General features: G+C 39.7%; 1 protein-coding gene across 6 annotated transcripts in view; it reads right to left on the bottom strand.

The window, feature by feature from the left end:
- Positions 1–407: 407 nt before the first annotated feature.
- ARMC8 (armadillo repeat containing 8) overlaps positions 408–26,509 on the bottom strand; it is an 88,671-nt gene continuing 62,569 nt past the window's right edge. For all 6 annotated transcript variants that reach the window (XM_089509457.1, XM_089509455.1, XM_089509456.1 and 3 more), the window contains 12 exons: positions 25,095–25,295; positions 23,269–23,364; positions 19,715–19,797; positions 18,849–18,930; positions 17,584–17,670; positions 10,695–10,787; positions 9,072–9,221; positions 7,881–7,976; positions 7,067–7,162; positions 6,612–6,684; positions 5,916–6,009; positions 408–2,671 (listed from right to left, as the gene is read on the bottom strand). In XM_089509457.1, the coding sequence (XP_089365583.1) occupies positions 2,638–2,671; positions 5,916–6,009; positions 6,612–6,684; positions 7,067–7,162; positions 7,881–7,976; positions 9,072–9,221; positions 10,695–10,787; positions 17,584–17,670; positions 18,849–18,930; positions 19,715–19,797; positions 23,269–23,364; positions 25,095–25,295 (1,185 nt within the window). In that variant the 3' untranslated portion in view covers positions 408–2,637. The remainder of the gene's footprint in view (positions 2,672–5,915; positions 6,010–6,611; positions 6,685–7,066; positions 7,163–7,880; positions 7,977–9,071; positions 9,222–10,694; positions 10,788–17,583; positions 17,671–18,848; positions 18,931–19,714; positions 19,798–23,268; positions 23,365–25,094; positions 25,296–26,509) is intronic.

Raw genomic sequence — 26,509 nt, 5'->3', positions numbered from 1 at the left:
AGAATTGCTCTGGAGCATCCCCTCATTTTTATCTCCATTTGCACTGCCTCCTTTGCTCTCCTAGAATAGGTCAAATGCTGACTTTATTAACAGCAAACCAACACTTTCAAATCTCTGTCAGTGACATGTTCTGTTCTCCTCCTTTTGTTCTATGCCTAAAATATTATATAATTCAATGGAATTCAATTAAATGAGAATTAAATACAACAACACAGACTGCTAAGTAACTCGTGGATCAGAAATTCAAATTATTCCCCCCCCCCCCCCAAAAAAAAAATAAGAAGCAGATACTCAGGTTGTTTAATAGACTGATATTCTAACATACTCCTAGATAGCACTTCTCAACAATCATAAAAATTAGACAAAAACATTGAAAAGGAAAATGAGAGTATTTGCCTGATTTTGGCAAGTCCAAGTTAACCAATTGCAATTGTCATGATGTTTGAAAAAAAAAATCACATGAGATATAGCTATTTCTCTTTAGAGTAAGCTGCTATCTGGGACTAACAGGGTATAGCTAGCTGTCCAGATATAAATGTATGTCCATCCCTATCTATTATGGTTTAATCACAAAGAAAAAAAATGAAATAAAATATCAGTGGGCCCAAGTCATTTCAAATATGTTCTCCAATAAAAGTTTTTTTATTTACAGTGTTTTTCTATTTGTACATATTTATAGCAACATCAAAAAAGTATTCACAATGCTTCACTGAGTGCAAAATGCCACTTCATTATCACCTACCATCCTAATATTTCACCAACCTTTCCCCCAACATTACCCAGATTGTCTTAGCATAGTTTATATCCTTCTTTTACATATAGGGCCACTCTCCTGAAAAGCAACCATTTAAGTGTGAAGGTGAAAATTTGCACATCTCAGCTGTATTTGACACAGTTTTAGGCATATCTGTATTTTAAAGATGGATATGCAAATGGGTGATGGAGACATGACAACATTGGAAGTGCATGTGTTGAAACAATCCAGAGTGCAAAAACAGCAACCAGGCCAAGAAAGTCTTCCCCTCTACCCACTCCTTCTCCTGGGAGTAGATTTACACAAATCTGGCCAGGGAGTGATTTTTCTCAGTATTATTAAGGCTACAGTCATTTTAACAACTTGACTAAGGCTTTATTTCTGAGGTACTTAGTTAGCAGGTGGGCACACTGCGCAGACCTGCGGAAGCCCAACCCCAACAAGCTTGTAGCAATGACACTGAGAAATGGCATCACTTACTAATATCCCTGAATCACTGTTATTTGCCTTTCAGAGTAAAACAATACATTAAAACTTTATATAAAATCTCTGGTTTTATTTTGCAGTCTCCCTCCAGCTCATGAACAGTTCCAGCCAAAGGCTCTAACTTTTGTCATAATCAATGCAATGTGCCTAGGCATGTGAATATTCATTCATTATAAATAAAAGTTTGGGATGACTAAAGCTGGTGAGTGAAATGAGACAGTCAACCTCTGACAGGCACTCATCTCTTGATGCAAACATCTATAGGCTCAATCCACAGACAACCTAACTGGTTAATTACAAGGCATGAGGTGGGAAGCAAAATATTTTGCCAAATTAAAACCTCATATTAATCTTCGCTCTCTTCTTCTCCAGGGAACTGTTTAATCCCACTATCATGCACTTCTTGTTTAATCTTTTGGTTTTTTTGAAACAGAATCTGGAGTTTCATTTGTACCCAAACCACAGATGGGGCTCTCTTCTCACATTTACTCATATGTGGTTCCCAACAGCAGTGGCCATTATCAAAAAAACTTCAAACAATCCATCATCAAAGATTCAAGTCATAAGAACAATGCAGAGTTCTACGACATGCAATTTCTCAGAGGCAGCAGTGGCACTGGAACTATATTTCTCTTGCTGGGTAAGCCCAGCAGGTATGATTTCCAGAAGTTCAACCTTTGTATCATATGAAAGTCAATTTAAGAAGGCTCCACTCCATCTTGGGTTCTTTCAGCTTCCTTGTCCCAAGTCCAGGGAGCTGGCACTAGTAACACATGGCAGTAGAAGGCCAGCTTTAGTCCCATTACATGTGCTACCAGTCATTTAGGTATCATTTAGTTTCAAAAGAGGAAGTACAGGTACATTAAGCTGAGGTTTAACAAATGCATATTTTTACTTAAAAACATTCATCTGATCAAAATAAACTCCAAGGGACAAAACTGTTTTTAAATAACATTTCAATTCAAATTGTATATAATTCTTTAAAGTTTTCATACAGCAAATAATGGTTTATCCTTGAAAATCTGTAGAAAAAACAAAGAAAACAAAAGCTCTGAGGTATCACACCCACCCAGACACAGCCTTACACTGGCCGTGGTAGAAGCAGAAAATTGTAGGCCCAAAGGATAAAGATCACTGATTGTTCTAGTAAAGTTCAGGTAGCTGAGGGGGAAAAATCCCAGAACAGTCCTCTGAGCAAAGAAACTACCTCAATAAAGTCCTCAAGTGCATTGGAGACCTGATCACTTAAACTGCTCCTGCCAAGCAGCTCCCTGCACCTGAGAGAAACGCAGCCCAAGGTGCCTTGTGCAAAAGATAAGGAATTAGGTGTGGCTATTTCCTGTTATTCCTTATTATATAGCTTTGAGAGTTGTACGAAAAGTCCAACTTGTCTTTGATCATGCAAGATACTGCTGGAGTGCTGTCTTTGCCCTGTAAAGAAAAAGAAGAAGTCAACCACTGAAAATATGCAAGCCAGCGATGGTATACAGACAGCAGAGTGAAGCTGGGCAAGCTTTGTATGCAAGCTCTTTCACTGGTAACATTTGTCTTCAACTTCCCTAACAGACTATCTGAAAAACCAAATCATTTGACAGTTTCTTTATGAGTCTTATTTTTGAAATAAAAGCCAAGCATAACTGAAAAACCAAACATATTCTGTCACATTCCTGTCCAATGCTACTTCAAACAAGGACATAAACTGCAGTTTTCTAGAAAATGTAAATATCATGCTAAATTGTTGGAATACAGTCATCATTTAAGACATGATAAAAGTCAATTAAAAAAAAAAAACAGTAGAATAATTGGGGTTACAAATTATTAAAATCCATTGGGATTTTTTTATAGAAAAGTAGAAGAAAGATTTAAAATGATATGAAGGTATATAGTTTTGAAGAATCATAGGCTGGATTTGTGTACAAATGATGTTAAATTGATATCAAAAATGTGTAAAATCCTACTGAAAATGGAAAGGGAGTTGTAACCGACTGTAGGGGGTGATGCTTATCTCCATTACTAAGCTGAGAGCCAGCATTGTCCGAAGATGAATTTGCGGGTCATTGGCTCGGATAATTGCACTGAACGGTGTTACTTTCCCATCAAAGCAGGATCTATTTATCTACTTGCACTTTTTATATGCTTTTGAATTGCTAGGTTGGCAAAAGGTGGGATTAGTGACAGAAACTCACCCCACCATGTGGCACTTGGGCCTCCAACTGCCAACCTTCCGAGTTGATATCAAAAATGTGTAAAATCTTATTGAAAACAGAAATGAAGTAGGAACAAGTAAAAGAATGTATGATTAAATGGGCACAAAATTTAGGTCATAATATACATTTACACCAATGAAAGAAAATTGGGGGAAAGGGGATTAAAATTTACTTTCAGTATGACCATAAAGAAAACTTTCATAAAAAGTATGTACCATTGGTATCATTAACCCCAAGAAAGATTTCTAAGATGTATAAAGGTTCTTCACATTTGTGGTGGAAATGTCAGAAGGAAGATGGAACCTTTTTGCCCACATGCAGTGGACTTGTGATAAAGCTAGAAAGCTCTGGACTCAAATTCATGACAGTTTGAAAATTAAACTCCAAATGGAACCTGAACTATTTTTATTAGGACTCTTAGACAAACAGCTGGAGAAGAATAATGAAAGAACTATTCACTTATGACAATACTGCCAGAATGTCATACTGTATACCTAGAGATGGAAAGGACAGCAATCTCTTCTCCAGAAGATTGGCTGTTAAACTGTATGAATTTGTAGAAATGGATGATTATGTTAATACATGGGAAAACAAGAAAGAATGGAAAAGGTTACCTGTATATATGAAAAAAGGAGAGGATCTGCTATGGTCTTAAGGTTTTGTTTTGTTTTAAAAAAGGTGTGTTTATCTGTAGAGGAGCTAATAGTAAAGAGTTTTATTTGTATTTATGGACTTAACATTTATTATTACAATGGGATTTTTACAAGAAAGTATATTACATACTTGATTAAACTTTTTAATTACCACAGACAAGTTAGGTAAGAAATGTTAATGAACCATTGTCAGACACAATGGAAGGCACTGATTCCTTGTCTGTGTCTTTTGTCAAAAATCTGTCTGTGTGTGTTTGATGTTTATTTTAAGTATTATCATCATCATTATCATCCCGCCCTTCTCCCAGGACTGGGACTCAGAGCAGCTTACAACACTAAAAACAATACAATTAAAAATAGTACATTAAGACTGAATTAAATTAGTACAATAATTAAAACAGATTGTAAGCTAAAATATCGAAAACTTTAACAAGATAAAAAAGTGTAAAATACATTAAAAACAATTTAACACCCCAGGCCATTCAATAAAAGCTTTTTGTTTTGAATGCCTTCTGAAAAGGAAGATTTTCATCTCTTGGTGGAAGGCCATGAAGGAAGGGACTCTTCTGGTCTCCCTGGGCAGGGAATTCCAGAGTCTAGGGGCAGCCATGGAAATGGCCCTCTCTCGCATCCTCACCAATCATGCTTGTGATGGTGGAGGGACAGAGAGAAGAGCCTCCCCTGAGGATCTCAGAGGCCGGGCTGGCTCATATAGGGAGATATGGTCTGTCAAATAGCCTGGACCTGAGCCATATAGGGCTTTAAAGGTCATCACCAGTGCTTTGAATGCTGGTGATCCAATAGGTACTATTGGATATGGTGTTCGCATATTAGTTAGGGTGTTATCCTTTATGTTTTTAGGTATACAAAAATGTGTATTTATTTGTGGCTGTTTATAATAAAAAAAGTATTAAAAACCCATCTACAGACAACTCTAGAATGAAATTCCGATTTAGATACAGCAGTATGTTAAAAGCAATATTTCAGTTCAGTATGATCATGGGAAAATTGGGAACAATCAATGTATTAATTTGCACTGTCAACTTTCTGTTGGCAGAAGCAACAAGCTGTATCAGACAGGGGCTTTTGTAAATGCTAGTATGTCTATGTCTTAGCCCCAAAGAAAGAAAAAAACCCTATTATTATTATTAACCTTTATTTGTAAAGCGCTGTAAATTTACACAAATTTAACCAAAGCACATCCAAGTCCCTGTCTAGCAGGACTGATGTTTTCCCATAAAGAGCTACTGATAGATAGACAGAAAAGGTCAATTTGAGGTGGGGGAAGCTGGTGTTGGGTGAAATCAGAAGCACTGCTAGACTACACAGTACACATTTGTCTCATATGAAATATGAAGCCACAAGAACCTTGGACCTTATATGCCATACTTTAGTTGCAGTGTATGATACTTAAGGCATCTTTACATATATTGTGAAATATTTAATCAAGAACATTTAAAATAGATTGATTAAACCAGCCACAAAAGACTAAGGAAAATTTCAAGATTAAAATTAACTTAAAAATAAAAATGGTAATAATATAAGCACCCACAGGGAACAGAATTCACTACCAGGTCTTCATGATAAAATCAAGTATACAAATCCTACGGCCTAAATCCAGTTGTTAGTCTCTATCAAAATAGATCCACTGAATCAATAGAAATGATTACTAGGGGTTCAATGGATCTTCTTTAATTCACACTATCAATTAGATTTAGGCCAGTGTCATCAATCTTAAAGCACTGTGTTGAATGCACATATTTTAAAATAGCTCAAGATCATTCCAATTTGGCTTTATAGTCCTTTTATACTTACTTATCACAAAGATTTGGATCTGATGACTGACTTAATTTGTGTAGAATATCTACTATTCCAATATCTCTGAGTTTATCTTGACGATCTTGGGAGCCTAATAAAAGAAAACTGTATATTATTAGTGACATGTTCTATGTGATTTGAGGAGAGTGATTAAAGAAATGCAAGACATGTAACAAAATGTTACACAAAGAATTTTTGCAATGAGAACTCCAGTTGGTTACACATATAAACACACTTGTATGATGTGAAAAACCAAGGATCTACTAGTATCCATGCACATGTGCCACCAATGAATAATACAGAGCTCAGTGATCCACGGGCACTCGAATCTGCAGATTGCTAGCTCGCCAATATGGTGGGCCACTGTACTAGAATAAAGGCCTTTTCTATGGTGATTGCTCCCCCCCACCGGAATTCCCTTTCAAAATAAGTTTAATTTGTACCACTAACTATATGCCCCTAACACTATATGATGCATTTCTTCGCATTCTCTAGATAACAACAGAAGATAACCAATTCAAGGATATCTCCGTCACCACATACAAAGAATGCATTCCACATGTTGGGTTAATTTCATTTTACACAGGATTCATGAGAAGATTCTGTCACCTTTTCAAATTAAGAACCTCACAGGAAGTTTCCTCTAGAAGAGCACTTTAATAGACATTGCACCTAGGTATTTTATCTTCTTACCTTCTTCTTCATTCCATATAAGGTTAGATACACAAAACATGGCAGCCAGCTGAAGTTTAGCATTCGAATGACTCTATAAGTGAATAGAAAGCCATTTAGACACATTACATTTTAAAATATTTCTTTCTTTACTACTGTAACTTCCCTTAAACAATGACAGATAATAGCCCCTGGATAAAGGGGAGTCTCCCTTTCCCACAATAGAAGGAAAGACAGGTAGAATGGTTGGAAAATTATATGAGATCTATAAAGAAAAGCACTATTCCTCTCTGAACTGTTTTAGCTTTCTACCCATAGAAGAAAATCCTTCTTTTAAGTGAGCAGATGAAGCTACATAGAATTGTCTTCTCCAGCTAGTCAACACTAGTCAACATTCAACCTTCTGCATGCAATGCAATGCATGAGCTCTGCCACTGTATTACAGAACCACAAACCCTATAAAATAAATGACATACCATGTAATACTTTATTTTTTGCAAGATGTCATCATTTGTCATAATTAGTTCTTTTGCTGTTGTTCCATCTGCTATGTTGGTAAGTATACATAAAGTCTAGGGAGAAAAGATGAGATAACAATACACTGTGTAGAAAGAAAAGACTGTCTTTAAATCTGTCCCTTTGGCCATGTAGCCATTTTAAAGGATTGCCTTAAATCTGAGAGGATGAATGTACACTTCCCACATTCATCTCCCAACCAACAACACCTGGATGATTCTGGAATTGAGCTAGGCTAGAGAAGGAACACCGCCCACAACTCCCACACACCTATCTATCTACCTGGCAATCTACCTGGAAACCATGTCAAGGACTTTTACTAAGCTAAAGGGAAACAAGCAGCATGCTTTTTCAGTGATTCAAACCATTCAGTTGAAGGCTTACATATCCCCACTGATCCCTTAAATTTTTCATGACAGCATGAGGGCAATAGGCAGACATAACCATCAATCTCAAGCATCTGGGCAGGATTTTTGTCCTATGGATTTTTGTTTTACTTTTTTTTGTAAAGTACTGCTATAAGTGTTGCATTTTCCAGAAGATAAATTCTAATCTAGAGCATAGGAATTCTATACTGAATTACAACTCCTTATACCACTAGACAACACAGTCAATGTTGGGAGTTGCCGTCTAGCACATCTGGAAGGTCACATGATTCCTACCCTTTCTAGAGTAAAAATACATATCTGTTTGAAAGAAGATTTTTATTTTTCTTCAAAACGTCCTCTTTCTGTTCATACTGTTACATATGTACAATATAACATCACACAATACCTGTTCTTTGACTTCTACATTATGCTCTCCTTCCAGGATGAGTGTTACTGCTTGCATTATTTGTTTCCCATGAGTACTTATTATCTGATCTATATGCTGCCAGAAACAGTAAGCATACCATTAGCAAACAAATTTTTAAAACTTATAGTCCAAAGCATCAGAAATGCTATAAAACCCAAGTAGAGCAGAAGAAACTGATCTACAGATATCTGTGTTTATCCACAGAATGGTCACAAAACCTAACTTTTAAAACAAATGTTCAAAATGAGAAAAGTGCAGATAATCTGCCACTACATTTTCATTCCAAAAGAGGCCACCTCCCTTCAATCTTCAACTTATTAAATGCTTTTATCTTTTTTTTATGGTATTTTATTTTTAAACAAATGAACTGTTTCAATACTGTAATAGTTTAATTCCATTTTAATTGTCACTTTTGCAAGTTATTAATTGTATTGTGCTTTTAGACTGGAAGCTGCTTTAGAGTCCCATTTTTGGGGGGGGGGGGATAAGAGACAAGCGAAATATAACAATCCTCCTCCTCCAGTCCATTCAAAAATCTGATAAAGTCAGCTAGAAATGACAAGGGAAAGGAATGCTGCCTCCCAGTGGCTGAAGAGCTAGAATATCTGGATCCTGGATTACTGAACAACCACAATCAAGAGGCTTGGCAGACATTTGTGGGTCTCAACTGATGATAACAGCATTCTGGATATTGATAGTACTGTAAAGGCATTATGTTCACTGGTCTTGCTTCTCATTTATACAGCTCTTTATACAAACAGTATCTCAAGCCACTGATGATGAGTGCTATGACATTCCTCCAGCATCAGAACCTTTGTGTTTATTTATTTATTGCATTTATATTCTACTCTTTAGGAATGCTCTCAGAGCAGCTTACAAATTGTTAGTTAGACAGTTCCCTCACCTCAGGCTTACAATCTAAAAAGACATGATACAAAAGGAGAAGAGAATGGCAGTGGGGAAGGGGATGAAGTAAAGCAGATACTGCCAGTAATCACACAAACTGTAGCAGCTTATAAACGCTGTCTAATAAAACTAATGTGAATAGTCATCAAAATCTTACAAAGCCTATCAAAAAAACAGAAGAGAAGATTTATCATTTGGCCACAGAAAAATTTTAAGTCTAAAAATAAGTTATAAATGTCAGAACTGATTTATTATTTTACTTACAGGACGAGTTGATAAAAGGTTTCTAAGTAGTCCCAAAGTCTTCATCAACACATTTACATCAGAATCTGAGAGTAACTGGAACAACTGTTCTGTACTTAAACCTCGTAAAATGTCTGCTTTGATCTTCTGTTCTGCTTGAAATGCCATGTTCTAAAGAGATACAATAAATTGATCTCATATTTGCAGTCACCCCAATACTCTTCAAAAACTGACATAGTGCCATTACCCAAGCAGTAATCACCAGTACCACAACCGCCAAAAAGTTGCTATATGTTGCAAAGTTAACTTTGCCCGGTGATTCTAGAAGTTTCCAAAGAGCACTGCGCAGGTGCAGTAAAACCCATTTATATGATTCGCAGAGACCACAAAGAACTTTATTTATATCACAGCTTCCCCATCTCACAAGCCAAGGCCCAAGGTAGCGCTACACTACTTACACTACAGTCAGCCCTCCACATTCCCAGTTATGACTATTTGCAGGTTTGTAGCTGCTGTTTACTTAGCTTGACTTCTCCCCCTCCTCTCAATTTCTCATCCTTCTGAAAGAGTCTAGGCCAGTGTTTGAACCATTTCCCAACCCATCGATCTTCTTGCCCCACTCCTGTTCTTCCCAATGCACCTCTTCTCAATCTCATACCTTTCCAACAGAGCGTCAGGTTTTAAACTCCTTTCCAGCCCATCAGTCTCCTCACCCTATTCCTGTTCAGCCCATCAATATTCTGACTGGCTCTTTTGGAAGGCTCAGAGATTGAGAGGAAGTGGATTGTGAAGAAGAGGAGTAGGATGAGGAGACTGATAGGCTGGGAAAGGGTTCAAAATCTAGCTCGCTCTTGTGGAAGGAGAGGAAATTGAGAGGGGGTGGATGGGGAAGAACAGGAGCAGCATAAGGAGAATGATAGGCTGGAAAAATATTTAAAACCTAGCTAAGGCATGCTTGTGGCCAAGTAAAAAATGGAGTGATATGCTGTCACTGTTGACAAGAGCCTATAACATGCTTTTTGAAAGCTTGGAGGCTGTACAGACTGACCAAAAGGGCCAGTGTCGAGCTGGTGACCGCCCCCAAAGCAGCGTCACACCACCCACCTGACCAGACGGCAGGTGGCATCACAACTTTTCTGCAGTGCAGCTTTTGCACACACTGTGCTGAACATACACAGAATAGCCATGGCAGCAAAGCCGGCTTTTTTCTGCCCCAAAATGGAGAGGCATTTTACTGCTTCTTTTGAGGCTGGAAAATGCCAGATTGGGGGCATGACATCCGGTTGCTGTGGCCCCAATACGGTACTCAAAGAGGCAGTTAAGCCGCCCTTTACTCACCATCTGTTTTGCCTCTTAGAGGCAAAGTTTTTTCTACTTTCACTGGGTCCTGCACCCCTAACCTCCACAAATGAGGAAGAGTGACTATATATAAACATCCAAATAACTGGAGTATAAAAGGAGCATTTCTTAGCAGTAAAAAAGGCTTTCTTTCACATCCCTAAAAACAATGTTGAACTCACAAATTTTCAGTCTTAAATTTTACCTTGCAATCCCTCTCATTTTCAATTTTATCACAATGGCATTTTGGGGAAAGGAGGTAATTAACATGCAACACAGTATGAATTGCTTAACATTAGTTCTTACCATTAAGGCCCAAACGCCATTCACTCGCAAGGCAAGATTGTCACTCTGGGTTAAACTGCAGAGAAGTTCTATGGCTCCTGATTCTAAAATAGGCTAAATGGTCAAAAATGTTATCAATTTAGAAATCTGAGTTAAAAACTGACCAGTGTGAGCACACACACATACACAGAATTCAGTTAACTACTTAGATGTGTACACCATTAAACCAATACTTACGTATGGATAGCTTGTTTAAGCTTGCTACGTGTAACGTATCTAAGAAAGGTAAGATTTTATACCTTAAAAACTCTATTATATGTTTATGAATAGCTAAAACAATTTCTCAGTATAAGTTTAGCTAGTAAAACATTCTAATTATATATGCAGAGATCCTTTTCTTATTAAAAAGAAGGCTTCGGCACTGCATTTGCCTAGTGGTTGAAATATAGCAGATGTCTAATAACAAGTAAACCTTGGTTTCCATATCCTTTGCTTCCCTGACAATACATCCTATATCCTTCATAAACTGCAGAGGCTGATTGTTTCAGATGAATTGTATTTGGAATTTTTTTATGTCCAACTGGATTCCATAACTCTATGGTTTCAGTAAGTTACTCTTGTTGATTTCTCATCCATTTCAAACACAACAGCACATTCTTGAACACTGAAATAAACATTGGCTTACCTGGTGAGATGTTTGTTTTAAGCGATGGAGACGAAGGCATCCTTGATGTATGGGTTAGACCCTGTGGCTCGCTCTAGGTCAGGCAGGAAGTAGACAAAACTTTAGAGGCGTGTCCACAGGATAGGACTAACCCCCAAAGCAAGTTTCAGTTAATGTAACAGCCTAGAGAAGGAAAGTTTCTAAGAACTCTCAAACAACTAAGAACCAAATTTTAGGGCATCTGAAAAAGACCCAGTAACCAAAAAACTGTAAACGTCCAATGTGACGAGAAAAAACACTAATGGTTGACCTCAAAAACTGGGTGCCAGGAGATCAAGACCAATCAGAGGGAGGGGAGGATGCCTTCGTCTCCATCGCTTAAAACAAACATCTCACCAGGTAAGCCAATGTTTATTTTTCCAGCGATGGAGAGAAGGCATCCTTGATGTATGGGATATGGCATAGCTCCCCCAAAATAAGGGTGGGTAGAAGGAGATTGAGTTAATGAGGTACTACAGCCTGTAGTACCCTTCTTCCAAAAGCCGCCTCAGATGACTGGAAGGAGTCCAGGCGGTAATGTCGGACAAAGGTAGATGCCGAGGACCATGTAGCTGCCCTGCAGATCTCTTCTAGAGAGGCATTAGTGGAGAGTGCCGCCGAGGTTGAAGCACTACGTGTAGAATGAGCGAAAACAGTTCCAGGAAGAGGCTTTGTAGAATCTGTGTAACACATGGATATGCAGGACCTGATCCATCGAGAAAGTGTAGAAACGGACACCTTTTTTCCCATGGAATTTTTGTGGAACGAGATAAAAAGGCTGTCAGTCAAACGGAACCTTTTAGTTCTATTAATATAAGTGCGGAGAGCCCTCCGAACATCCAGTGTATGCCAGGTCTTTTCCAAGTCTTTTTTGGGTTGAGGGCAAAAAGAAGGTAGGATGATATCTTGGGACCTGTGGAATGTAGAGTTTATCTTGGTTATAAACGTTGGATCTAGTCTTAGCAACACAGAGTCTTCTCTGAACACGCAGAGCTCTTTGCGTATGGACAGGGCGCCAAGTTCTGAGACTCTCTTGGCCGAGGTGATGGCTGTGAGGAATAGAACCTTCCAGGTAAGGAATTTTAAGTCTATGTCTTTTAGTGGTTCAAACGGAGCTTTGGTAAGAGCCGAAAGTACCTTGTGTAGGTCCCAGTTAGGGTATCTGTGTACCGTGGGAGGTCGGATGAGAGTGGCTGCTCGAAGAAACCTTCTGACATAGTAGTTGTTGGACAGTTTGTTAGCGTGTTTTTGAGGAAAAGCAGACGTGATGGCAGAGACCTGTCTTTTGAGAGTGTTGGGCTTAAGACCTTTATCAAGTCCTTCTTGGAGGTAAGAAAGTAGAGAGCTCACAGATGCCTTGAGTGGGTTAAGTTTGTTTAGCTTACACCAACGGGCAAATGATCTGAAAGAATATTCGTATATTCGTATGGTGGAAGGTCGTCTAGCATTGATGATGGTGTCTATCACTCTAGACGTGAGCCCTTGTTTTATCACATTTTGGCGTTCAACCTCCAAGCGTGAAGGTTGAGCCAGGCTGGATCTGGATGGTGAAACTGACCCTGGGATAGAAGGTCTGGGCGAAGCGGGAGCTTGAGAGACTCTTGAGCCATTGTCAGGATCTCTGAGAACCATGGTCTTCTTGGCCAGTATGGGGCTATTAGAATTATTGTCGCTCTTTCTGTTCTTGCCTTTTTTAGGCACTTGTTTATCATGGACGTTGGAGGGAAGGCATATAGAATCCCGTCTGGCCATGGGGCATGTAGAGCGTCCATTTGTTCCGCTCCTTGAGTTAGGAACCGAGAGAAGAAGCGTGGCAGTTGATTGTTTATGGGCGATGCGAAGAGATCTACCAGGGGCGTTCCGAGCTTGTGTGTCACCATGTGAAAGACTTGGGGATGTAGCTGCCACTCTGACTGGTCTATGTCCTGTCTGCTGAGCCAGTCGGCTCTCGTATTTAGCGTCCCCTTGATGTGTTCTGATCTTATCGAGAGGAGATTTGTTTGTGACCACTTGAAAAGAAGCTCTGTCTCGCTCATTAGAGACTTTGATCTTGTGACTCCTTGTCGATTTATGTGGGCTTTTGTTGACATGTTGTCTGTCCGAATCAACACTGGTTGTCCTTTGACCAGGGATGAGAATTGTAGAAGAGCCAGGCGCACCGCTCTGAGTTCTAGGAGATTTATGTTGTGGCTTTGTTCTTGGACGGACCATCTTCCCTGTGTATAGGAGTTGTTGAGTGTGGCTCCCCAGCCCCGCAGACTGGCATCTGTCGTCAGTTGTAGTTCTTGAGGAGGCCAGAGTGGCCGACCTGTTTTGAGATTGGGAGAAGTCCACCAAAGGAGGGAGTGTCTGACTCTGTGAGGAAGTATCAGTCGTTTGTTGACCTTTGAGGATATGTGTTTTTGGTGAGGAAGGAGAAACCACTGAAGAGGCCTTGAGTGAAATCGGGCCCAGGGTGTGCAGTCTATCGTTGATATCATTAAGCCTTGTAATCTCGCCAGGAGTAAAAGGTTTGTCGAGTGAGAGCGGGACACGAGGTTGATGGTCTGACGAAGTTTGTTTATTCTTTCTGGTGAGAGGTATACCTTGCCGTGTAGGGTATCGATGATCGCCCCGAGGTGGAGAATATGTTGGCAAGGCTCTAGGTGGCTCTTCCCACGATTGACCAGAAAACCATGTCTTGTCAATGAGGATAGGACCAGATGGACATCCTGACGGCCTTGTTGGAGTGATGGTGAGCGAATTAAGATGTCGTCCAAATAAGGATGGACGTGGATTCCCTGTAGTCTCCAATGGGCCACCAGCGATATCATGATCTTTGTAAAAACCCGAGGAGCTGATGAGAGGCCAAATGGAAGGGCCTTGTATTGGTAATGGTTGTGGTGGTAGGAGAATCTCAGAAATCGGCGGTGGAGAGGGTGAACAGGAACATGAAGGTAGGCTTGAGTTAAATCTAGAGAACAAAGAAAGTCGTGAGGTCTGATGGCCTCTAGGATGGTCTTTAGAGTTTCCATACGGAAACGACGTTTTCTGACAAATTTGTTGACCCATTTTAGGTCCAGTACAGCCCTCCATGACCCGTCCTTTTTTGGTACAATGAACAAAATAGAGTAGCAACCTTTGTATATTTCTGAAGATGGAACTTGTTCTATCGCTCCAATTTGTAGTAGGTGATCTATGGCTTGTAACATCAACTTGTGTTTTTTGTGACGTTGAGACATCGGTGATGGAACAAAGTGAGGAAGGTTGTAAAAGTCTATCAGATAACCGTGTCTCAGTGTGGTGAGAACCCATTTGTCTGCAGTTGAGGCTTCCCAAATGTGGGCGAAGTGTAGAAGTCTGCCGCCCACTAGGTGTGGCGGCCAGTCATTCTCTGGGGGAATTACGGTTTTGTTTGGAGATAGATGGCCCCTGTTGTTGGTTGGAAGAGTTGTTAGGCCTTCCGAATCCTCGGGAGTGGTATTGTTGTCGGCCATATGGCTTTCGGTCAGACCACTGATTTTTGTTGGACCTAGGGTCTCTGGAACGAAAGGAAGATTGATTGTTTTTGTATGAGCGAAAGGAACCCTGTCCCTGGCGAAAGGATCACTTTTCATCTCTTTTGGGTAGTGAAGGTAAGGCTTTTTTCTTGTCCTTGGTTTCTATGAGGACGGGTTCGAGTGCGTCTCCAAATAGTTTTTGTCCGCTGAAGGGGGCCATGGTGAGGTTTTGTTTGGACTTGGCATCAACCGTCCAATTTTTTAGCCAAATCTGTCTCCTTACTGGGACAGATGCTGCTTGAGCCCTGGCACTTAGTTGCATGATGTCAAGAGAAGCATCAGAAGAAAAAGCCAACACCTTGAGAAGTTTATTGATGCCCTGGCGTAATTTAATGTTGGCCTTAGGTACTTCTTGGATAAGGTCTCTAGCCCAAGTAAAAGCGGCCCTGGAGAGAATGGAGACAGTAGATGCAGCCCTGATGGCTGTGGAGGAGGCATCAAATGATTTTCTTAAGGCCGAATCGGCTCTTTTGTCTTCGTGGTTTTTTAGGGCATCGTCTCCATCTTTGCAGTAGACCGCGGACGTGGTCAAAGCTGCAACGGGAGCATCAACCGAGGGGACTTGGAGCTTTGACATGACCGATTGGGGAAGGTTATAAAATTTTTTGAATGATTGAGGATTTGGTCTGGCTGTGGCTGGCTTAGACCACTCTTCCCTAATAACCTTCATAAAATCTGAAGTAAAGGGGACCTCGATAGAAGGGGGCCCAGGTTGTGGGAAGGAGTCGCCCTTTCCCTGGGGAAGGTCTGTGTCTTGAGTTTGAGGGATGGTGGCATTTATAGGCAACTCAAGAGTTTTTATTGCTTTTTTCAACAGGATTTGAAAGTCCTCTTGGGGGAAAAGTCTGCTGGAGGAGGGTGTGGGATCTTCTCCATCATCATCATCAACAGATAATTCATCAAGGGTGAGTAAGCCCTCTTCACTGTGAGATAATTTGTTTGAAAGGTCCTCTGCATCATCCTCATCATCAGAAGAAGGCAGAATAATGAAGGCTTTGGGCTTTTTTGATTTGTGTTGTTGGCCAGTAGGTGGCGCTGGTCGCTTAGTTTTTGTCTTAGCAGCAGCTGCAGAGGAGCCTGGGAGACTTTTCCCGCCCTTTTTGTGAGGCTTAATGGCAGTTTCCCTGGGGGTGAATTTTCCCCTTTCAGAGGGAGGGATGGAATCCAGGGAAGAGCGGGCAACTGGAGAGGAGGAAGAGGAAGACCTTGTCCTGGTTGGGGCTCTCTGGGCAGAGGCAGGGATGCACTGGGCTGGAGCTGGCTGAGAGGTAGGGAGGGAAGGCTGTCTCCAGTGGTCTGAAATGGTGCCAGTCATCCCCAGAGAGAGGGGAAGGGCTGCAGGACAGGGCTGTTGGCCAGATAAAGCTGCAGCTTGGAAGGAGATGAGGGAAGCAATTATGGAGGAGAGCTCCGGTGGCAATGCTTGCAGCGGGGGGGCCAGTTGGGTGGGGGTAGTACTCACACCCTGTTCTGAGTCGTCCAATGTGGCCTGGGTCCAGTCCTTTTGCTGGAGGGTGCAGTGGGGCCCCTGTAGGTTCGGAGACGAGGGTTCTCCCTCCTCCGACCTGGCCCTGGCCGTCCTAGCAGCAGGCTCTTTGTCTTCATAGGGGCTGAGAGAGTGACTGGGTTGCTCTCTAGCCAAGTTCAGGGAATCACAGGACATGCCTGGGCTGTCCTCCTGATCCCCAGCCCCTGACATCGTTGTTGGTCCCCTGGCAGTCCAAAGAGACAGGAGAGGGGACAGATAGGAGGCAGAGGCAAAAGGAACAGGAGAGAAATAAAGTTGTTGTTGTTGTTTTTGTTGTTGAAAGAAATAGAGGAGGAAAAGCAGCAGAGCTGATCTGAAAGCGTCTGACCAGAGCAGAGGCAGAAACGAAACTGAAACTGAAACTTGCTTTGGGGGTTAGTCCTATCCTGTGGACACGCCTCTAAAGTTTTGTCTACTTCCTGCCTGACCTAGAGCGAGCCACAGGGTCTAACCCATACATCAAGGATGCCTTCTCTCCATCGCTGGAAAACATGCCAGTTTCAGATGCTAATAAAGCAACCTCTGCAACTACCTGCTGCTGTGTGCCTTGTAGTCGTTTCCAACTTACAGCGACCCTAAGACAAACCTTTCGCAGAGGTTTGTTCAAAGGAGTTTTTGCCTTTGTTTTCCTCTATGGCTGAAGGAGTGCAACTTGCCCAAGGTCACAAGTGGGTTTCCACAGTGGGCTGAGCAGGGATTTGAATCCTTGTTTTTAATAAGAGACCAACACTCAAACCACTACACTGCACGGTCTCTAATTTATATGGGACTGAACAGAATATGTCTGCGGTTGCTGCAACATAATGAAGTGCCTCACCACTTATTGAATACTGCCTAGAATTATTACAGGTAGTGAAGAGGCAGATAAATCTAGATTGCCTTCATCTGAAGCAACATTTCAGTATAGTGAGTTTGTGGCTTATTTTGTGGGGAAGAAATAGCTGTTACAGTCATGAAACTGGAAGCGGGAGCATGATCTGTTGTGTGTATGTATTATTATTTCAGTTATGAAATCCTGAAGGAAGGACAAAGGTATGACATTCTTTGCATCGACCTGTGGATATTAACTCGCATGACAAACATTTCATATTTCAAAAAGAATCATAAACATACTTCTCTCTTTAAAAAAGTTCAACCAACCTCCTTGCTTGGAGAAAATTCTAAGAGAAGGTTGCATAGAGTAGAAGATGCTACCACTAAGATTTCATCTGGAGCATTCTGTAATACCTAAGAAAAAGAAAAGAATTCTATTGGATTTAGAATAATACAGAAATAAAAATAAGACCCCACATAATAAGATGACACGTAACACTCAACCAACAGAGGTGCAGGAGGGAAGGCAATGGAGAATTCCTGGTGCCCTTGCTAATAAATGTTTGAGTTGTGGGAAGCAGGGCTGCATCTGGTGCTGTCCAGCTCTCACTGTGCAGCTCAAGGAAAACTGCCTTGCTGCCTGTCCAGATTCAGGAACTTCCCAATTCATATGTTCACCATTTGACAGGGAAGAGTGGTCACTGCAGAAACAGACACCCAGGTGGCATCCCTATTATCTTAACACAACTGGGGAAAGAGAAGCAGGAAACATGCCTCCCTCTTAGGTGCTAAAACGAGAAGATACCCCTTTGTCACGGACATGTCAACATATTTGCACCACTGCTGAATAATATGAAGTGTGGCAATTCATGGACTATCTAATTCAAAGATCACCAGCCTGTCAATAAAAAAGTCCACTGTATACTTAAGGCCTAAGCACACAGCCTAGAAGTAGCAGCCTCTGGCCACTCCAGCCCTGGGTGCACCGGGACCATGGCAACTGCATGGCCCACTTCCAAAGCGGGCCACCACAACAGTCCCAAGTGGGGACTGGCAGGAGCAGATTTAACCCACTCCTCAAAGGTCTGGCTCTTGTTGCCTTAGCACAGCCTTGGAGCAGATTCCAGCCATATTGGAGATGTGTGCCATCTAAACGTCATGCCCCCAAAGTGGCTGGAAGCCACTTATTTGGCCTGTGTGTTTTGGGCCTTAGTGACCTTTAGCGTTCACTGTAAGGTAGCTCTGCACATCAGAGATACAGCAATATCGATGGCCGTCCATATCCACAGATTCTTTATCCACGGATTCAAGCATCCACGACTTGAAAATAAAATTTTAAAGAATTCCAAAAGGCAAACCTGGATTTGGCCATTTTATATAAGGGACAGTATTTTACAATCCACTGTATATAATGGGACTTGACCATCCACACATTTTGATATCCACAGGGGGCTCTGGAACCAACCCCAGATATTATGAGCCCACCATGTAACTTTAAATATGTAGTATTTTGATGGGGAAACAAACTAGATGTGCTGGAATTTATACCAGAATAATTAATCTTCAAGTGTATTACATATAAACTGGTTTACCTTCATTAATGGTTTCCATACAGCATGGTCTTGAAAACTTGTTCGGAGTTGTTGTACAGATCTTGATAAACTGTGCAAACACCTGCAAAGATAAATGAAACATGAGCCAAAAGGTACTTCTTTTGCATTTTGAGAAATATTTTTAAAATCAATTATAAATCTCACTATTATCCAAAATCAAAGTCCAATATGAATTAATTGTAGCATAAAACAATAAATGTGCATATAATCAGCACAATAATCTTCACAGCCTAAATTCACCTGTTAGCACAAACCACAAGGTTATGAGTTCAATCCCAGTTAGGTTGCTAAAATGAGTACCCAGCTTGTTGGGGGCAATTAGCTTACTGTTGCAAACTGCTTAGAAACTGCTTAGTGCAGTATGAAGCGGTATATAAATGAAGTTGCTATTGCTATAGATAAAATACCAACCTTTTTTTAAAGGCTATTTTAAATTCACCATTAATTATTGCCTACATTTGTGCCCACTCGTCTCCACATCTCAGGTGATACTAACATTTGTAGGTTCTTTTTCCATAAAAGAAAAGTTGGAAATTTGTTAATATCAAATATATCTTACCCATTAGACCCTTACAGGAGACAGTTAAATAGTGTTTCAGTTATATAATATATAAATTTTCATGCAAAGCTAAATGCTTAATATGAAATATTTAGATCTTAAATACAACATATTTAGAAATATGAAAATTTAGATCTTACCTTTCTCTTCAAACCATAATTAATGTTAAATGTGATTTACAATCTTCTAATATTTTTAGACTACTACATATCTCAGATAATGAAACACATAACCATCAGGCTAAGCATCCCTAACGTAATGCTATTCACACCATATAAATTCATACCTTACTGCAGCTAATCGCACCTTGATGCTAGATTCAGACAAACCATTCACAATCCGATCCATCATATTTTCAGTTTCAATTATCTGAAAGGAAAACAGTGGCAAAATCAAGTTAACTGTGGGAAGTGTTGCTTTTATACAGTAAGCCAATGATTAAAATAGGCTATGATATTTAACATGTTTGCTTCACTAACCTATACTCTACATAAATGATCTATGTTAGGCTTTTTTTATTGTTTTAAACATATATACAATAAAGAGTTAACAAAGCTTTATATACAATATTTAAAAGAAGAAAAGAAAGAAAGGATAAAAGAAAAGAAAAGAAAAGAAAAGAAAAGAAAGAAGAGGAAAAAAGAGGGGGGGAAGGAAGAATGGAGGATAAGGAGTGAAGGAAAGGGGCAAACAGGAAGGGAGGAATAGGAGAAAGGGGGAAAGGTGGAAAGGAAAGGAAGGATACCTGTTTAAGTTGTTGTTAAAGCAATAAACCTATTATTAATTATAAATTCAAAACAGAGTACATTGCAACCCCGTAAAATATGATATACCGTATGCATGTCAAACCTTACATTATCTGTAAATAAATAGAGTCTTAAGGGCTTGGACTTGCAAATTATCATCTGTCCTCTATATAATGCCTATTTAATCTATTAGTTACCATATTTTTTCAACTATTTTCCATTTATTTTCATCTTCTTGAGTTGTTCTCCCTGCTGCATACATGGATAGTCTATCCATACTCCAAAATTCTTGAAGTTTTAACAATAATAATAATAATAATAATAATAATAATAAATTTTATTTGTCTTTCCCCGCCTCTCCCACAGGATCGAAGCGGGGTTACAGTCTAATTAAAAACCATTACACAGTCTCATAAAAACAGGATAAATAAACTCCAATATAAAATTCTACAAACTCTATGGACAACATACAGCAGGGTAAGGCAGGGAATCAATCGCATCAAAAATACTATTCATTCTACAGCGGGGAAGGCTTGGCAAAAGAGAAAGGTTTTAAGTCTCTTTTTAAATGATTCCACGGGGGTCATAAGACGGAGCTCCTCGGAAAGACTATTCCAGATCCGCAGGGCTACTACAGAAAAAGCCCTCTGGGATGTGGAGACATATCTGGAAGATGGTATTTCCAACAGATTCTTCCCGGATGTTCTAAGTGTGCGGAGCGGATTATATGGGGAGATGCAGTCCCTCAAGTAACTCAGGCCCAAGCCATGTAGGGCTTTATAGTTTCCATTCCTCTGTAGAGGGAATTGTTGTAACTTTCCAGTATTTGGCTAAAACAATTCGCGCTGTGGAAATCATATACAGGATCAAGCTGGTTTTGTTTGAATTCAGTTTAGGTTGGAACATATCTACTGTATTTAATAAAAATAATTCTGGTAAGAAAGGAATGTTTAATTGTAATACTTTCTGCATTTCTCTATGTATGTCTTGCCAAAAATTTTTAATTAATACACATTGCCACCAACTGTGATACATGGTACCAATTTTCTCCTTACATTTCCAGCATTTGCCGTCATGATGTTTAGACATTTTGGAAAGCCTTGATGATGTTAGATACCATCTATGAAACATCTTTAAACAATTTTCTTTTAATGTGTTACATTTTGTAAACTTTTGGTTGATTTTCCATGTATGCTCCCATATGTCTAAAGATATTGGTCTTCCTATGTTTTGCATCCAGCAGATCACTGAGTCATTAATAGTTTCATCTTTTAATTCAATATCTAACAAAAATTTTTAAGTTGTTTTTTTTTATAAATCCTCTTTCTCCTCCTAATAAAATTTTATCAACAGCCTTCTGGTCTGATTCAATTCCCGTTGTTTTTAAATCTTTATTGAATCTTTCTTTAATTTGCAAGAAATGAAGCCAGGCAATTTGTTTGCCCTCTTGTTGCAGTTGTTCTCTGGACAACACAGAAAAAAATAGTCATGGTTGTGTGATGACACTACAGTGAACCGTACTTTCATGTTCATGATGAAATGTTTTCACATTATTAGAAACACGAGGCTGTATCCAGTGCTGGATGCCCACTCATACAACAACAACATTCAATGTAAGGAGAAGGAGCAATTTCCCCATTCCCTGGCAGCACCCTTAACCCTCAAACAGCTCCAAAATGTTGGGAAACAGTTTTGGGGCAACCACTAGGCTAAAGGGGGGAAGTGAAATAAAAAGAAACTCTATGATGTGCAAAAGCATCATAGGCGGTATCCAGACCTGCGCCAGCCTGGATACATGTTAGGGTTGCCTCGGGGCATCCTTTCCAGACGCCCCGCAACCCTAGCACGTAACTGAGGCATTGTAATGGCAGCGCCCTGTCTACATGGGCGCCACCATTACGTCATGGTCGTACGGCAACCAAACTGCCCAGCACGGATGTGACGTCCTGGCGACGCTGCAGGGCGCTTGTGGCGCCCGTTCAGCAGCGCCAGAAGGAGCTCCATTTTGCAGCTTCATCCACCGTGCGTATCACTGGCATGGCCTTTAAATGGCTGCGCCAGCGATACAGAGAGAAAGGGGCAGAGTGGCCCCTTTCTCCCTTTCCCCACCGTTGTCGCTGCTTTTGCTGCTTCCCTGAGGCCAGGAAAAGCGGCGGATCGGAGCCTCCGGGGCTGCCGCTGTGGCAGCTGAGGCCCCGATCGGTCAGGGAAAGGGGCAGGTGCAGGCTGCCCCAAAGGGGCGGTCTGTATCCCACCATACTTATTTTACCATACAACCATTATATTTTAATGTCATACCCTTAAAAGGAAAATCAGATGTGTTTTTCTATTAAAAAAAAGTCTCTTAATATACATTTTCAAGGTCTGAAATCTATTTGTTTAGGCAATGCATTTTCCAGTCATTTTTACCCTGGTGTCAGGAAAATATAACACTTTTTTTCATATCATTCATGAACAGTTATTATTTTTTAAATACATGCATTCAAATATCACAAGCATCAAAATATTCTATAGGTATTCTATTGTAATTAGTGACAATCCAAGGGGCCAACTATACTTTAATTTTTAGGACTGTACAAGAATAGTGAAAGCAAACAGTAATTACCCCCAAAGTTATTTGCAGGATACTGGAAAAGGACAAAAGTACTCTTGTGGCAGTGTTTCTGTGGAGCAATATCACACATAAATGACATCAAGATTGCCAGTTATCTGCTGGAAACCTCTACCTATCAAAGCTACTAGTAGTAAGAACAAAACTTCCCATGCATTAGCAAAAACATAAACAGATCTAAAGGATTTCTTGTACATGTTTCTGACAGTCACCAAATCAGAAGGCCAAGAAAGGAAGACAATTCCTGCAAAACATAAATTCAAAAAAGGCAGAAAATAAGAAAATTACTAATATTTGTCTTTCAGAGACCTAAAGCTCTTGGCAAGGACACAAAACTGTATTTGAGACAAAAGAGGAATTTTTTTCTACCTACTGTAGTGACCCAAGAAGACAGGGTAAATGCTTATCATTACATATTCCAGAAAGACTTCCCTTACTGACTGAGAGCTATTGGTACTGGATAACACCTCATTTCCGACTCACTTTTTTTCGTATATCTTCATCATTTGCTCCAAGTGCAGCATAGAGCTTGAATGCAGCCTGGCGGAGTTCATGAGCATGTTTTAAGTCATGATCAAGCTATTTAAAAATACCAAAAGCAAAAAAAGAGTGTTAGTTGCTTTCACACAGAACCTGCTCTGAGATCTAACACCACAGAGTACAGTCTACAAAACAATAAAGTGAAAGTTGTTTTTAAGTAATATCTTCTTTAATTACCTTCCACTACAACTCTCCAAGCACCTATTAAGAGAAACATGTGCACCAGTCATTTTCTGCAATGTTTCCATTAATAGTATGCAAAATTACTGAATTAATGCTGTACAAATGAATGTTGGCATCAGTTGAATGCAATTTTCCATTATAGGTAATTGTGAACAATTTTTCACTATAAGTAATTGTCTTAACAGTTCGTGCAACTCGCAATATTTTGTGTCTTGCCCCACGCAATACTCCATTCTTTTTAGTGAGAGTCAAAATCTTAAACAGCAAGTACTAAGAATTCCTAAGCAGAAGGCATGAAGTGAAATTATTAGTAATGGCATGGGAAATCAGAAAATCTTATAGTATAATATTACAGGGTTCAATTAGCAGTGAATCAGTGAGAATTTTTATGTCAACTACTTTTCAGGCAACTGCTTAGCAAAATATCTTCTCTTTACTATTAAGTGTACCCTACCAGTGACATTATTGCAGGGATATGGTGCTGAGGTAAGGATCATTATACTATATGCCAGTGGTACGCAAAACTTTTACCCATGGGAATCCCCTTTACATTTGCATGTGAATGTTGCACCTCCCCCACATGACATAGTATATGAATAAAAATATTTTGTTTATGTAATGTGTATATTTTCATTCACACATTCATGCTTATTCATATTTTAACATTTTATTCAGAAATAACATTATTCAAATCAGAAGAGTTTTGTTTAAATAAATTCAATATTTAACACAAAATAAGTTTAAATTTTACAAATAAAAACATTTGGGAGGAGGAGAAGGGATCAGAGCCTTGAGTCTTGCTTGAGCAACTTTCCTGTCCCTCCACCCCACCATTTTAGAACCACTGCTATATACTACCTACTATAGAAATGTCACTCACTGCAAAGTATTGTTTGAATAACCTGAAACTGTTGTGATACTTTTGCTGTTTGGATACTCTAAAGATGGGATCAAAGTTACACAAAAGACCACCAAGGATGAGATGAATGACGCAACATCTAAGTGGTATGTTGGGCATTCAGAGACTTTGTTTTTTAAATTCAAATCTGAATCAAAATGTTCAAATCTTATTTCAAATCTTATTCAACGTTCAAAGTTTTACCCATAATGGCTAACTTAGCATAATATTATAAAGGGAAAAAATCCCTGTGATAGAAAAATCACACTGGACTATCATATCTACTCTTAAAAGCTAAGATTTGATTGAGCCTTGGATGATGCATGCTCCTTTACTTCTGAGGCATAAGAAACAAACCAGAAAGTCTTCCATTAACAATAGTTTCCTATTTAGTCTAAAACTTCAAAGCAAGTAGGTTACTAAGCCAACTTTGAACCACAGCTTCACATCCCGGTTTGTTTCAAAGCCATTTCTTCACTTAAGGCAAAATGGGAAACTCGAACAGGTGCATATGTGTCTAAAAGACTCATTCATTATCTCAGCCTCTGTTGAAATCCAAACCTTCCATCAGTCCCCACAGAAAACAAACCAGGGACTACATACAGTAAAGATAGTGACCTGAGCCACACATATATACTTTACAAGTTTTCAAGGGTTTTGGGTAACACTGAATTTACTGGGAACCTACCCTTTTAATGTCAGTGATGGCACTCACTGAACTGGGATATTTGAAGTAGTCTGCAAGCATCGCAATAAGGTGGTCAGTAATACTGGCAATTCTTTGCAGCTCAATATCTGCTTCAATCAAATAGGCAAGAGTTTCTGCTCCATCTACTCTTTCTTCTAGCAGCCTCTCCTTACTACACATCCTTGCCAAGCATGGTAGTGTCTGAAGGGTACAAAATGACAGTTAGATTGTCTTTTATAAATACATAAGTTTCTGTTTGTTTTGAAAGATCAAGCTTGGAATGTTGCTTAAAGTAAGTAAGTTTTTATATTACTCATTCTTTGTAACAAACCCGGAATCATTGTCAGTGATTCCACAGTCTCCATAATGACTGTAACTCTTCACAATACTCATTGTTACCATGTTACAATTAAGATTATGGCAGAAGGGGCTAATTTACTACCTCACCCCAAGCCAAACATTAATAGAACCACAGAGTTGGAATAGTCTCTATGGGCCTCAGGTCCAGCTTGTGGGCTACGTATTTTCTGAAACATTACATGTGCTCCTGAAACCTACTGGAAACATTACTGATGTAATTTTCTCTTAGGTTGCTCTAAGTGATATGCCCCAAACTTTGGTTCTCCAGGTGTTTTGGACTTCAACTCCCAGAAGCCCTAGCTAGTTTGGCCAACAATCAAGAATTCTGGGAAGTCTAAAGCATTTGGAGGACCAAAGTTTGGGAACCATTGCTCTAGGGCATTCTAGAGCAATGGTGATACAGAGCATCTGCACAAAATTTCATCACCAACACTTCCAAAAGGCTTAAAGAGCACTTGTAGCCTTTCAGATGAGAAGCTACTATCCCTAAAGGCTTGAGGGTGTGTATTTTTTAAACAAAAACAAAAACAAAGCAAAGATGTTTCACAAGATTAGAGGCCAGTTTTCATTCTTGTGGTAGGAGTAGGGTTGCCATAATTCTCTACTAAAAACCGGGACAAAATGTAGGACAAAATTTAGACCAAAATATAGGACAATTGTAGGATAAAATTTAGCCCAAAATGTAGGACATTTAAGAAAAACAGAGGACCTTAAATGTTCTACATTTTGGGCTAAATTTTACCCTACAATTGTCCTATATTTTGGTCTAAATTTTGTCCTACATTTTGTCCCGGTATTCAGTAGAGAATTATGGCAACCCTAGATAGGAGGAATGTCTAGACATTACATGAGGAGAAAAGTCATGTGGTTACAGCCAAAGTACTGTACAGGTAACATTATTGTAACACATTATCTCCAAGTTCTGATTTCGATTAATTGAAAAAAACATTTCCTAATGCAATACCTTTTCAAAGGTCTATATTAAGAGATCTTTGAGTACATCTTTCACCAGTCTACTGATGTTCCTATGCCATCGTGAATGTTAAAAGAAATGG

Source organism: Sceloporus occidentalis, unplaced genomic scaffold (genome assembly GCF_023333645.1).
Source record: "Sceloporus occidentalis isolate IW3139 unplaced genomic scaffold, rSceOcc1.0.p SCAF_2, whole genome shotgun sequence".
Lineage (NCBI taxonomy): Eukaryota > Metazoa > Chordata > Lepidosauria > Squamata > Phrynosomatidae > Sceloporus > Sceloporus occidentalis.
The sequence above is the reverse complement of the archived record's forward strand: the minus strand, read 5'-3'. Positions and strand labels throughout refer to the sequence as shown.